Raw genomic sequence first — 14,734 nt, forward strand, 5'->3', positions numbered from 1 at the left:
AGACAGTAATTCAAACTCGTTTCCCTGTCTTTGCTCGTCCGTATTTGCAACTTCCTACCTGCTGGTTTGGACTCAATGTTTAAATCTTGGGAGGTGAAGGGTCTGGAGCGGATTGGAGACCTGTTCGTGGACGAGAGGTTTTAGGGAGTTAGCTGAGTAACTCCACCTGCCCAATTCCAGTCTTTTTAGGTATTTCCAAGTTCGCAATTTTTGACGTAAAGCTTTTCCTTCCTTTCCTTTGGCGCCACCTCTTCCCTGATGAAGAAGATTCAGTCCCTGGCTAGGCCTGACGTGGGGTCTGTTTCGGACATATATGATCATAGCCTGTCATTGGATTCTGCACCATTGGGTAGTGTGAGGGTGAAATGGGAAGGTAGATTGGGTCCCATTCTGAATGGTGAGGTGTGGAGTAAGGCTCTTCATAGGGTCAACTTCACGTCTTCATGTGCTTGGGTAAGCCTGATTCAGTTTAAGGTATTAAATAGGACTTGACTAAGGCAAGGATGAGCGGGTTCTTCCCTCGTGTTGAGGATGGTGTGAGCGCTGTTCTTTGGGGCCAGCTAACCAGACGCATAAGTTCTGGTCCTGCCTCAAACGTATAGGTTTCTGAGCTTCATTTTTTAACACCACGTCAAAGATACTCCATGTAGATTGGGGTCCGTGTCCGGTGGTGGCCATATTTAGGGTGTTGGATTCTCCGGTGATACAGTTTAGGGTAAAAATGGATATCCTTGCCTTTGCCTCGTTGATAACCTGGAGATGAATATTGCTCGGTTGGAGGTCTCCCACTCCGCCAAGTGCCTCTGCTTGACTGGGTGACTGAATGTCATTTCTGCATTTGGAGAAAGCCAAGTTCACCATTAGAGGCCAGGTTCTATTGAGGATGGCAACCATTTACTTCCTTTTTCAAGGAGTTAGTCACTGTCAGTTGTTAGGGGGTTTAGGTTGTTCTTTGTATTTATGTTAATTAGGTATTGTGTGCTCTTCTCCCTTTTTATAAGGTGGTGTTTTGTCTTTTTCTTTCCTTCTATTTTTGATTGTTCTGGTTTGTATTGAGTATTATGAATTTCTTTAAATCAAGATATTTTTTGAAAAAAAGGAATACAATAAGAAATAATCTGTGTGCAGGGAAAAAGCCAAAGAGGTTCAGTGAGTGAGAGGTCAGAGTTCAATTTTACCTTCGCAGAACGTGCCATTGCCTTTGAAGCCAGTCACACATTTACAGATCCAGTTGCCAGTTGCTTCAGAGATGCAGCTGTGCAAGAGGGTGAAAGGTCAGAGTGTCAACAGCAAATGCATTAGTGAACAATGAATTTCATTAATTTCGAAAGTGCTCTGTTACCAACAGACGATGGTCAAAGGACACGTACTTGGCACTTGAATGACAAAGCTTATTGCACTGGTCATCGGTGATTCCTGAATATAAAAATCATAGGCACAACCCAGATGTTAGTACTTTGACCTTACTGATTCACATCATTAAACAAAATCTAAGAAATCTTACTGTAGTAAATAACAGGAAAACCCGTAACATTATCGAACACAGATATTTTCACTTCTGAGTCAACTGGTTCTACATTCAAGTATGAACTTATGCACATGGCCTAGCCTGGCATTACAATGAACTGCCACAGGATAGCTGTATTGAAGGGCAGCACGGTGGCGCAGTGATAGCACTGCAGTCTCACGGCACCGAGGTCCCAGATTCAAACCCGACTCTGGGTCACTGTCCGTGTGGATCTTGTACATTCTCCCCGCGTTTGCGTGGGTTTCGCCCCCACAACCCAAAGATGTGCAAGGTAGGTGGATTGAACACGCTAAATTGCCCCTTAATTGGAAGAAATGGATTGGGTATTCTAAATTTATTTTTAAAAAAGGGCAGCTGTTGATACGACCATCAATTCAACCAGAGACACGAGTTGGAGTAAACTGTGGCTTTAATCGGCTTACAACTGAGCCTGCCTGCGACTGTGCTGAACTGAGGGCGGACTCGCAGGACCGCAGCACTTATACTTCCTGAAGGGGGTGGAGCTGAGGGCGGAGCCCTGTACATGCTCCTCATCACCCCCTGTGGGCAGTGCCGCGCAGCGGCTCACAGATGGAGCCCACAGGGACACATTAATGTACAGTGTGAATTATAGTGGTTACACATTCACCACAGCTGTATTGTCACAAGTGCCATCTTTCAGGTCAGCTACTAAACTGAGACCTGCCTGCGAAGTCACTATGGCATGACTGGAAGATGGGAAGCATGAACTAACAAAACTCCTGGTCTGTAAACAGGCTTGTTTTTTTTTAGTTGGGTCTTGCTGTGGGCAGACTGACTGCCTGTTGCTTCCACAACAACACTCACCACCTAAGTCAGGTGATATATGCTACAGCAATGGGAATGTCTGCCAGACCAAGCACAGTGCAGTAGCGTAATATTCTGCTCTAAGGACCATTAAGTGTGCGCAGGTCAGTCAGAATACTATTGCTGTGTACGGCAGTACCGTGACAGATTGGAAAGTGTTTGTAAATTTAAAGCTCAGCAAAGGAAGTGACAAACTTTCTATTGATCTACGATTTCAAATTTCAGTTCATTTTTTGTAAGGCACATTTGGATATCCTGAGCATGTGATAATGTGTATATATAAATGCAAGTGAATAGATGGAGAGAAATCACGTCATATTTGAGATTTTGAGGCAGCACGGTGGCGCAGTGGTTAGCACTGTTGCCTCACGGCCCCGAGGTCATATGTTTGACCCCAGCTCTGGGTCACTATCCGTGTAGAGTTTGCACATTCTCCCTGTGTTTGCGTGGGTTTCGCCCCTACAACCCAAAAGATGTGCAGGGTAGGTGGATTGGCCATGCTAAATTGCCCTTTAATTGGAAAAGATTAATTGGGTACTCTAAATTTAAAACATTAATTTGGGATTTTGTTGGTTTTCTTGGGTAGCTGAAAATAAAGAACTTGAATTTATATAGTGTTTTTCATGTCTTCCGGGCACCTCAAAGCACTTTATGTCCAACTAAACACTTTTTGGGGGAATGTAGTGCTGTAATGCAGGGAACTGGGTGTCAATTCCCACAGTCCAAAGATGTGCGGGTTAGGTGGATTGGCCATGCTAAATTGCCCGTAGTGTCCTAAAAAAGTAAGGTTAAGGGGGGGGTTGTTGGGTTACAAGTATAGGGTGGATACGTGGGTTTGAGTAGGGTGATCATTGCTCGGCACAACTTCGAGGGCCGAAGGGCCTGTTCTGTGCTGTACTGTTCTATGTTCTATGTTAAATCCTACAATGTGATAATGACCAGATAATCCATTTTGAAATCTTAACTTGAGGGATAGATATTGACCAGGACACCAGGCAGAATGTACCTGCTCATCTTTGAAATAGTGTTTTAGGATCTTTTATATCGACCCTAGAGGAGAGGAAGGGCCTGAGTTTAATATCTTACAACCATAGGAATATATCGGCCCCTTGAATCTGTGCTGCCATTCAATGAAATTATTTCTGATCCATGACCCAACTCGACACACCCACTTTTTTCTCATATCCTTTAATACCCCTGGTTAACAAATATTTCTAATTGATATTAATAGCATTAATCTGCACTTGCAGAAGAAAATTCCAAATGTCTTTCACCCTTTGTGTGTAGTGTTTCCTATCTTCACTCTTGAAAGGTCTAGGTTATATTCTCCACTCCTGGACTCCCCAGAAGTGGAAACTTTTCTGTTTTCCCATCAATTCTCCTTGTGACTTGAACATATCAATCAAACCGCTGCTTAATCAGGTTTTGCCTTGCATTACCTCTTTTATCATACACTCCCCTTGTGTTTGTATCACTATGTCCAAACTATATGAGTTTTCTTCATATCACTGACCTACACTCAGTCCAGGGTTTCTATACTCAGTGGACTCTCCCAGTTGAAGGGGAAGTTCATACTTTGTCGAGGTCACAGGGCACCAGATGGTCCAGATCCTGTGACCTACGCGGGGGTTGTAACACTTTGTTAAATAATTCTTTCCTTGTAACTTATTCCTTACGTTGGTCTAATGGCCTTAAGATATCTTGGTTGAACTGTTGCAATGAATCTTGTCGTTGGGCACCATGGGTGGGATTTTCCGACACCTCACCGGGTCGGAAAATCGCCGGGGGGGGGGGGGGGGGGGGGGGGGGGGGGGGGGGTGAATCCCGCCCCCGCCGGCCGCCGAATTCTCTAGCGCCGGAGATTCGGCGGGGGTGGGAATTGCACCACGCCAGACGGCGGCTGCTCGTAGCGGCCCCCCGGCGATTCTCCGACCCGCGATGGGCCGAAGGCATGCTCGTAATATGCAGGTCCCGCTGGAGTAAATGGAACTAGGTCCCTTACCGGCGTGACCTGGCGGCGTGGGCGGGCTCCGGTGTCCTGGGGGGGGAGCGTGGGGCGATCTGGCCTTGGGGGGTGCCCCTACGGTGGCCTGCCGCATGATCGGGGCCCATCGATCCGAGGGCGGGCCTGTGGTCGTTGGGGCACTCTTTTCCTACGTGCCGGCCGTGTCAGCCTCCATGATGGCCGATGCGTAGGTGAACACCCCCCCCGTGCATGTGCGGGGATGACGTCAGCAGCCGCTGATGCTCCCGCGCATGTGCGGACCGGCGCCGGTCGGCGGAGTCCCTTCGGCCCCGGCTGGTGCGGCGCCAAAGTCTTTCCACGTCGGCCGGCGGGGCGCAAACCACTCCGGTGCCGGCCTAGCCCTTGAAGGTGGTTCACGCCACTCCGTCCCGCCGGGACTCCCCGCCCCGCCGGGTACGGGAGAATCCCGCCCCATCATGTGTTTGCCCTGCAGGGCTGGGATTGAATCTATATGTAACGCTCATTGAGGTTCCAGGTCAAGATTTCACGCTCCCACTTTCTAAATGTCATACTTTCAGCCAGTCAGCTGGTTTCAGATACAGCGCTGAAGCCATACTGTTGATAAGCTAACAGATGAAGGGGAAACCCTTGAAAAAGAAACATTTTCAGTGTTGTGGATAAAAGGCAGGGATGTGGGATTAACTGGATTTTTTTTTCCAAAGAGTTAGCACAGGCACGATCAGCTGAATGGCCTCTTTCTGTATCATTCAAGCTCGTACTCCCCAAGATCAATCATTCCTACCCTGTAGGCCCCGTGTGGGCTATTACAGCTTCCTCTCCAAAACTTGCGGTAAAACATTGTCTGATCTTTTCAGTAATCAGAACAAAACAGTTCACTTTCCTATCTCGTGGACTAGCAGTTATGATGACAATAATGTTCATCCCCCTCAATTCCTCGTTGTAATGTGCTGAAGAGCTGTATTATTACCTCTGACACAAGCACAAATTATTGTTTCCCGAGTGGACAATGCAATGAATTCAAACTTACGAGTGTTACAGTTGACTCCTCTCCATCCAAACTCACATTCACAAGAACCATCCCCTTGGATTCCTTCATTGCATTTGCCATGAGCGCACCTACATTCTAGAAAGTAATAATAATAACAATTATAGAAATGCAAAAGTAATTAAGAAACATCCTGTGGCATAATGATAAGCATTTATTTAAAGTTCCTGGCATAAGGGCAGCACGGTGGCCTAGTGGTTAGCACAACCGCCTCACGGCGCTGAGGTCCCAGGTTCGATCCCGGCTCTGGGTCACTGTCCGTGTGGAGTTTGCACATTCTCCCCGTGTCTGCGTGGGTTTCGCCCCCGCAACCCAAAAATGTGCAGAGTAGGTGGATTGGCCACACTAAATTGCCCCTTAATTGGAAAAAAGAATTGGGTAATCTAAATTTTAAAAAAAAGTTCCTGGCATATGGACTACATTGGCCAGGCTGCACTTATTATCTGTCCCTGGTTACCCTGGTGCACTTTCTCTGTGAATCTGCGCTGCACCCCTTGTAGCGATTGTCATCTGGACATCATGTTAAGTCTTCACCCTGTGATAATAATAATGGAACGGCAATATAAAGCAATTCGCTTGGAGGTTGAAATCATCACAAAAAGATGGAAATGTGAGGGGTGACTTAAGCAAAGTCTTTAAAATTATGAAATGTTTTGATTGTGCAGACACAGGGAGAAAATGCTTTCATTTGCAGCCAAGAGACCGTCAAGCTATGATTGTCACCAAAACATCGAATGGGGAATTCAGAAAAAAATGTCTTTACCCAAAGAGTGAGAAGAATGTGGAACTCGTTACCACAAAGAGAGGTTGAGGTGACTAACATGGATGTATTTAAGGAGAAGCTAGATGGGCACAAAGAGAGAAGGGGGACAGAGGGTCATTCTGATAGAGTCAGTCAGGTGCGGTAGGATGGAGAAAGTATTGATAAAGCCTGAGTGCCGTTATTGACTGGCTGCCCTGAACAGCCTCTTTCTGTGCTGTATATTCTCCATAATTCTAAATAAACCCAGAGGTACTGCCTCAGTTTCAGTTCCTAGCAGTCACAGTTGGAGCCTTTCACTCCAGCAGCTAAAGAGGATTCTAAAGTCTCAGCTTAGCTCAGTTGGTAGCACTGCCACATTGTGGGCAGCACAGTAGCACAGTGGTTAGCACTATGGTTTCACAGCTCCAGGGTCCCAGGTTCGATTCCTGGCTGGGTCACTGTCTGTGCGGAGTCTGCATGTTTTCCCCGTGCTTGCGTGGGTTTCCTCCGGGTGCTCCGGTTTCCTCCCACAAGTCCTGAAAGACGTGCTGTTAGGTAATTTGGACATTCTGAATTCTCCCTCGGTGTACCCGAACAGGCGCCGGAATGTGGCGAATACGGGCTTTTCACAGTAACTTCATTGCAGTGTTAATGTAAGCCTACTTGTGACTATAAAGATTATTATATTATTATTATTATTACACTTCAGTTGCTTGTAGCTTCAAGCCTCACTTGAGGATATAGTGTAATATCCCTCATGGGATTTACAGGGTGAGGAATGATTATCTTCCCCGAGGTTTTCGGGGAGTACGTGCCCCCCTGCTGAAGGGCGGGGGAACTCCATTTAGCAATTTATAAAAAGTCAGCCAGTAAGGCACCATCCAGAAAGAGAGCCGGTAGGGATCTAACAGGATGTACAAATACAAAAATTGTAAATAAAGCAGTTATTTATTTTATTCAGCGTGGACTCCCCGTGTCCTTATTGAAATAAGTGTATCATCTAGGCTAACTTTCCACTGCAATACTGAGGGGTACCCTACCTATAAAGATATATTTTTTCTATGAGACATCGGGGGAGGAGCAACACACTTTGCAGGAGCAGCCGGTTGGGAATATGTTCACTCTTAGAACTCGATTTTCACTTCAATGGATGGAAAATCAGGATCTCTGAGCCCGTTACATTCCAAACTAGCACACCCTACAGATGTGAATCCCATCGAGAATGCTCAATTGGGAAATCAGTCTGATTAAAGCAAGGCTCTGTTCAGATGAGCGTGAAAGGTTCCATAGTAACATCCAAAGAAAAGCGAGGAATTCTCTTGACGTTATGGAGAATATTTCTCTGTCAACCCTGAACCACCAGCCTAACGCTTTATGCAGAGCAGATTGCTTTTTAAGAATATACTTGTTCTGGGGAGGTGAGCTAGGCTACAATGTGCTTCCATGCTGGCTAGTGGCTGCTTTTATAACCCAGTGGATTGCAAGGCCACGTCAAAGAGTCAACCATTTGGGCCCGAAATGAAGTGCAGACCTATCAAGACGGATCTCCAAAGGACAGTTGGGTTTTCACAAGGTCTTGGAACTTTTCAAAGTTATTTCTCCAGAAGCTAAACCACAAATAAGTACATTTATTGAATTCAACTACACAGTAAGGAGATCATCTAAAACATCGTGGAGAGGGATTTCCTCTGGCTGCTGAATGTTACAACCACGGTTGAATTTGCATAGCATTTAAAACATCTCACGGTGCTTCACAGGAGCGTTATCAAACAATACTGATATTGAGCAGATGACCAAAAGCTTGGTCAAAGAAGTAGGAACATCTTGAAGGAGGAAAGATGTTGGGAGGTAGAGAGATGGAAAGGGCTAGAGAGGGAATGCCAGAGCTCAGGGCTTCAGTAATTGAAAGCACAGCCACCAATAGTGACATGATTAAAATTGAATATGTGCGAGAGGCAGGAATTGAAGAAATGCAGGGATCATGAAGGGCTGGAGGAGATATGGAGAGAAGATAAGGGATGAAGTCGTGCATCAATTGAAAAGCAAAGAGCTGGATCTTCCGCCCCCAAGTTTTGCGATGGCCGGGGGGGTGGCCATCCATTGAATCTGTGGAATTCACTATCCCAGAGTGCGGTGGATGCCGGGACTTGGAGTAAATTTAAGGAGATAAACAGATTTTCAATCAGTAATGGGTTGACGGATTATCGAGAACGGATTATGGAGAACGGGCAGGAAAGTGAAGTTGAGGCCAAGATCAGATCAGCCATGATCGTATTGAATGGTGGCCGAACAGACTTAAGGGGCGGTATTATATGAACATCAGCATGGATCAGGTGGGCAGAATGGACTATTTCTGTGCTTTCAATTCTATGCAATTCTTGTAATATTGTTAAAACAATTGGAGTTGAGTTCTCAGGGAGAGTTACTTGAAGAATTGAGGCAATACTGTTGTGTGAGGATAGTGAAATAACCTTGGTAATGACCACAGGCAATCATTGCATAAGTGGGGACAATCTAGTAACCAATCAGCTAAGATAATGGCACGGCCTCAGAACACACCTTGATCGCAATGTATTCCATACTCTCCAGCAATACAGGTCTCACATGCTGTCCCTGCGAATCCTTCTTCACATTCGCATGTCCCTGTGCCATTAATACCATCTTGACAAATGCCATTTCCAAGGCACCAGTTTTTAGCTTCTCCTGGACACGCTTGACATTGTTTTCCAAAGTAACCAGTACAACACTCTCGTGTCTGAAAAAAACCCACCAAACACTAAAACAGAGACAGCGGTACCATTAATGAATATTGGCATTTAAAAAAAATTGAGTTTATCATCTTCATGGGCACTGGTCCCTCTCAATATACATCTGAGAAAGAAAGGTTCAAGGGTATACCCTTAGAAGGCCTACAATGGAGGAATAATGGTGCTGTACTGGTGAGCAGAGCAGGTCCTGTGGCGCTGTGGGTAGTGCCCCTGTCTCTGAGCTAGAAGCTCTGGGTTCAAATCCCACCCCAGGACCTGATGGCCAAGGAAGGTGTCTCCGTAATGCAGCCAAACAGGTTAAGTGTCAATCTGCAAATCCTTCCAACACACGCCAATGGCTAGTGGTAAGAGCAGGATAGATCCCTGGTTGTGGGCTGGAATACAAGTCTCACATGCTGGGATGGAAAGAATGTTGAAGCCTCTACCATCATTGTTCACAGCTCCAGACTACAACATGCATGTCAAAGTCTGTGTTGCCACAGCAACTTGGACCCCATGAGTGTTCTATAACGCAGCCACGGCCCTTGGTAAGACAGAGAGGCAACTACTTTCAAACAATCAGTAGCATCAAAGATTGGGTTTACCTTTCCCTGACCTTAGAGAGTTAGCATGGAAATTCCACTCACTGCCCCATTACTACGCTGACCCAGTTTCCTGGGATGATGATTGCTTCCAGGAACAACTGAGGACCCGATAGTGACATCACTGTTCCGATGGGGTGGTGAACCGTGAGCACTGCGATAGCACGAATGAGGTCATGTTCAAGCTGCAGGAGAGTCCCGAATCTGTAACGTACCACAGCAAGGCCTTGAACAGGTAAGTGCTGGGCTTAAAATAGGGGAAGAGGGAACCCCTGCCACCCAAGCTTTCAGTATGGCTATATTGCTATTGACATAAGCCAGAATTACCACATTTTATGGACCTCGATTTTGCAAAACTAATGTTGTGAGACTTGAATTTTGTTCATTAGGAAATGCACATTGCCACAAAATACATTCCAAATCAGGTTTACTCACAATAACAGTTTTCACACAGTTTGTCAGACAACCGAGATGCATTAACCTCTTCCCTAGCAGGTACCGCACATATATACAGTTCTTCTTTTTCCCCACCTGCGTTAGGCAAATAATGAATTTTGAATTAAAACATAAGAGTTCTGTGCGGTAATTGCGGAATATCTTTTTGTGAGATTCCAACACAAAATGTCAATACTTACCGCAGGGCTAAATCCAGAAGGGCATTCTGGTTCATGTTGACAATTCATACACTTGCCCTTCAAACAAAAAACACAAATATTTATCTTTATAAACAACTGTAAAACTAAACCTGCATGTCTTCCCAACAAAGGTAAATTGAACCAGGCCATTCAGGGTGATGCTAGAAGCCACTTCTACGTACAAAGGGTAATGGAAATCTGGAATGCACTCTCGCAAAAAGCTGCTGAGGCTAATTCATTAATGGGCCATTTCCAAACCAAGATTGAAAAATTTTTGTTCTGGAGGGTTTTAAGGGATAGAGTACAAAAGTAGGTAAATCGAGTTCCATGATCCAATTGAACGAGAGAACAGGCTTTTGAGGCACTGAGCTTGAGGCACTTAACTTCCTATTCCAGCCGACCCAGTGAATTTGTGGCCCAATGTCTCCAGTAGCTGCATTGAATCTGCCGGACTCTGCATGAGGGGAAAGATCACCTCACTGCAATTGACACAGGTAGAATCTGTGCCAGAAGGTGGTCATCTGAGGTCTTTGCTTGGTCCATAGAGGCCACCTATCTGGAAGAGAGGACCCCCCAGCTTGGTAAATGTGAGAGAAGTACATTCTGAGGGCATTTTAATGAATAGGCCTCTTGGATTCAAAACTGTAATTTCATAGAATTTACAGTGCAGAAGGAGGCCATTCAGCCCATCGAGTCTGCACCAGCTCCTGGAAAGAGCACCCTACCCAAGGTTAACACCTCCACCCTATCCCCATAACCCAGTAACCCCACCCAACACGAAGGGCAATTTTGGACACTAAGGGCAATTTATCATGGCAAATCCACCTAACCTGCACATCTTTGGACTGTGGGAGGAAACCGGAGCACCCGGAGGAAACCCACGCACACACGGGGAGGATGTGCAGACTCCACACAGACAGTGACCCAAGCCAGAATCGAACCTGGGACCCTGGAGCTGTGAAGTGATTGTGCTATCCACAATGCTACTGTGCTGCCCTAATTGTTAGCACATTGTGTAACTACCCTTGTACACCTTCCTAAGGTGCATGATTCAAGTAGTTTATCATTTGGGATCATAGCATAAACTATTTGAACAATAGCAACAATAACATATATTTACATAGCACCTTTAACATAACAAATAATCCCAAGATGCTTCATAGGAGCATCATGAGACAAGATGTGATATTGAGCAACTTAAGGAGATACTAGTTCAGATGACCAAAGGTTTGGTCAAAGAAATGTGTCTTCAGGGGTGTCTTAAAGGAGGAAAGTGATGACGAGAGATGGAGAGGTGTAGTGAGAGAATCCCAGAAGCCATTGATATTTGCACTGCCGTGCTACATCATGGCACTCTAGACCCACCGCCATTGCGTGAATCAGTATTCATTGAGCTTATCAACTCAGTTGAGTTCAGCTTTAATGACACGATGTATGCACAACGAGATGGTGTTGTCATGGGATCCTCTCTAGGCCCAGCTCTCTCAAACATCTTTGTTGGGTTCCATGAGAAATGTGTCTTCAATGGAATGACAGCTAACCTATTTCCGATACGTGGATGAAGCATTTGCTATATTTAAATCTGTAGCAACATGTAATAATTCCTTTGCATGTCTAAATGGGCTTCATCCTGCACTCAAATTCATCTCTGAAATAGAGCAGTCAAAGTAACTCTCTTTCCCGGACGTACTAGTTGAGAAATCTGCCAGTGGGTTCTCTACCATGGACTACCGAAAGCCTACTTTCATTGGTCAATAAACACATTGGAATTCTTACAGTTCCACGTGCTATAAGGTTGGCCTCAACAGCAACCTTGTAAATAGCGCCCAAGCCACCTGCTCACCATATAAGCTTGATGTTGGAATAGGGAGCATCAACGACATCCTGTGGGCTAATGGCTTCTATGACCAGATCATTTTGCACTTTATATCGTGTAAACACATGGACAAACCTCACGCTGTCACTTCTGGCCCTGTAAAGTGCCCAATCTACGTCAGATTACCATGGAAGGGCAAGGTATTTCACCAGTTTCACCCTGCTTCTATGCAAAAGCAACACGAGTGGTATTCACCACTAACATGAGGCGCTGTCAAGCCAAAAAGACACTCTGCCAATCACACAAATGAGTAATGTGGTCCATGAATTTCAGTGCCAGTGTGATGCCAGCTATGCCCCAAAGGCTGGTGGATCATATCAAACAGCATGCCTCTTCCATTGCTCACAACTGGAAAGGAACAGCCTGTATTCAACCAGCCCGTGATTGCAAAACTCAAAACCGAGTGTCCAAAACTAGATTTAATTTTGAAATTGGACAGCATTTACTAAACAATCCTTAATGCGCTAAGAAGTACGCTGACAACCGATTTGGTTTGACAGTTTGGCTCGCAGTGCGGCGCATTTGCATGTACAACTACTGGAAGCTAGATATACTAATACACAGGGTCTTGTTCTTTGCAGACAGAAAGAACATGTACACACATTGCGCCTGTTTCACCTAAACAAAATAAGTGACAGCCATTCACTGGTTCATTCCTCAGAGCAATGCTGTGGCCAATCAGAGTCAAGTTGCCTAGTTTAAATTTTCAAACAGTGTTTGGTAGTTAACTACCAGTCATCTTAATCTGGTGCCCTGTCCATGCTCAAGCCTCTAACAATCAAGGCCTCTTGCCAACCAATCAGCGCCCTCTGCTCATACAGTATAAAGTTGTTGTTCCCCCTGACATTGGTATCCTTATCATTGCCCTGATAAGCCGGAGATGAAAATCTTCAACAAGTGTCCCTTTTCAAAATTCCAGAGCTTATGTCCAAGGCAGCAGAAGGTGCGGCAATTGCGGAAGATTGATTATAAAAAGAGGGTGCTCAAGAGGCCAGAATTATCTGAGCACAGATATCCAGCAATATTGTGGGACCCAAGGACATTACAGAGGTAGGGAGGGTTGGAGGAATTAGAACACAAGGGGTAACAATTTGAAAACACTGTTTGACTGGGGGCCACCATAGGTCACCAAGCTCAGGGGGTGACAGGTGAATGGAACTTGCAGTTACTTAAAACGCAAGCAGATGAGTTTTGGATGATATCAAGTTTAAAAAGGTTAGAAAAGTGGAAGATCAGCTAGGAGTGCATTGGAATAGCAATTTATTTTGGAGCTAGATTGTATTAGAAAATAGTGATAGCCTTAGATAAGTTATGTTTGTATTTGTAGATGTTGAGAATAAGACTCCCACGGTTTTACGTTTAAGCTTAATTTATATTTATGCAGTTCTGTGTTAAGAAGATTTCAGTCTGTGGGTTTGTTCAGATGTCCGCATTTTAATGAAATTTATGACTTTAATGCAAACACAACTGGGCTGTTGCCAAGCAACAGAGAGGCCACAGGGGAGCATAAAGCAGTATTAGTTCAATTGGAACAAGGTAGCCCAGAAGGAACAACCAGTCCAGAGAAACTGCTGGAACATGCAGGATCGTGAAGGAAGACAGCAGAGAGCTTGTGAGAAGACAGATATCCAGGGAGACCTAAAGGTTGATGACTCCTTACTACTGGCCTGCGAAACAGTGGTGTTCTGTTGGCATAACTGGGTATCTGAGGGATTGCATGGAAGATGAAACTTGAGTGCACGGGGAGATCCAGGAGCGAGGGACATCAGAAGGAGAGTTGGAAATCCTGGAGGTGGATACTTGGTGAAGACATCGGAGAGAAAGCGATGGAGAGAAATCCAATGTTTGTACTTTGACAGCAGAAATTGTAAACCCTCATGTGAAAGAAAAAAATTCTAGTGAGACCATTTGTCTCACAGCATGAAAAGCATCCGAGGGGAATTACTGAGAAATCCGTAGAATTTGCTTGGGTGGCATCTGACACTATGGGCGGGATTCTCCGACCCCCGGCCGGGTCAGAAAATACCTGGAGGGGGGGCGTGAATCCCACCCTGCCACTCCATCACCGGCTGCCGTATTCTCTGGCACCGGTTTACATCGCGCCGGTCGGGGGCCGTTGGGAGTGGCACCCGAGCAATTCTCCGGGCCCCGATCGGCCAAGCAGCCGCCCATTTTCGGCCAGTCCTGCCAGTGTAAAATGGACATGGTCCATCACGACGGGTCCTGGCTTGTTGGCCGTCTAGCGGGGTTCTCGGGGGGGCGCAGGGGGATCAGGCCCCGGGGGGTCTCACGTTGGCCTGGCCTGCGATCGGAGCCCACCAATCTGCAGGCGGGCCTGTGCCTGTTCCTGCGCATGAGCAGGGGGGGTTCTTGTCCGCGCCGGTCTCTGTAGGGCTCCGCTATGGCCGGCGCGGAGAAGAACCCCCCTGCGCATGCACAAGAACACGCCGGCGGTTCTGCACCTGCGCCAGAACATGCTGGCGGTTCTGCGCATGCGCGGGACCACGGGGGCTCTTCGGAGCCAGTTGGTGTGGCACCAACCCCTCCGCCACCGGCCTAGCTCCCGGAAGTGCAGAGGATTCTGCAACTTCCGGGTGGCCCGATGCCGGAGTGGTCCACGCTTGACACCGGTGTCAGGCCATCCCGCCGATTGTGGGAAAATCCCACTCCTGGTTTCAGAGTGTGTGGTGTCTATCTATATTTCACTGACTGGTTTACATGTACTATGTACTTGCTGTGAACATTAG

General features: G+C 46.2%; 1 protein-coding gene across 1 annotated transcript in view; it reads right to left on the reverse strand.

The window, feature by feature from the left end:
- Nucleotides 1-14,734, reverse strand: part of LOC119954651 (stabilin-2-like) — a 211,389-nt gene that overhangs the window by 72,625 nt on the left and 124,030 nt on the right. The window contains exons 36-41 of the mRNA XM_038780015.1: nt 10,112-10,168; nt 9,912-10,007; nt 8,687-8,882; nt 5,368-5,463; nt 1,371-1,416; nt 1,179-1,255 (exon numbers count right to left, since the gene is read on the reverse strand). Coding sequence (XP_038635943.1) covers nt 1,179-1,255; nt 1,371-1,416; nt 5,368-5,463; nt 8,687-8,882; nt 9,912-10,007; nt 10,112-10,168 — 568 coding nt within the window. The remainder of the gene's footprint in view (nt 1-1,178; nt 1,256-1,370; nt 1,417-5,367; nt 5,464-8,686; nt 8,883-9,911; nt 10,008-10,111; nt 10,169-14,734) is intronic.

The sequence above is a fragment of the Scyliorhinus canicula genome, chromosome 20, assembly GCF_902713615.1.
Source record: "Scyliorhinus canicula chromosome 20, sScyCan1.1, whole genome shotgun sequence".
Classification (NCBI taxonomy): Eukaryota; Metazoa; Chordata; class Chondrichthyes; order Carcharhiniformes; family Scyliorhinidae; genus Scyliorhinus; species Scyliorhinus canicula.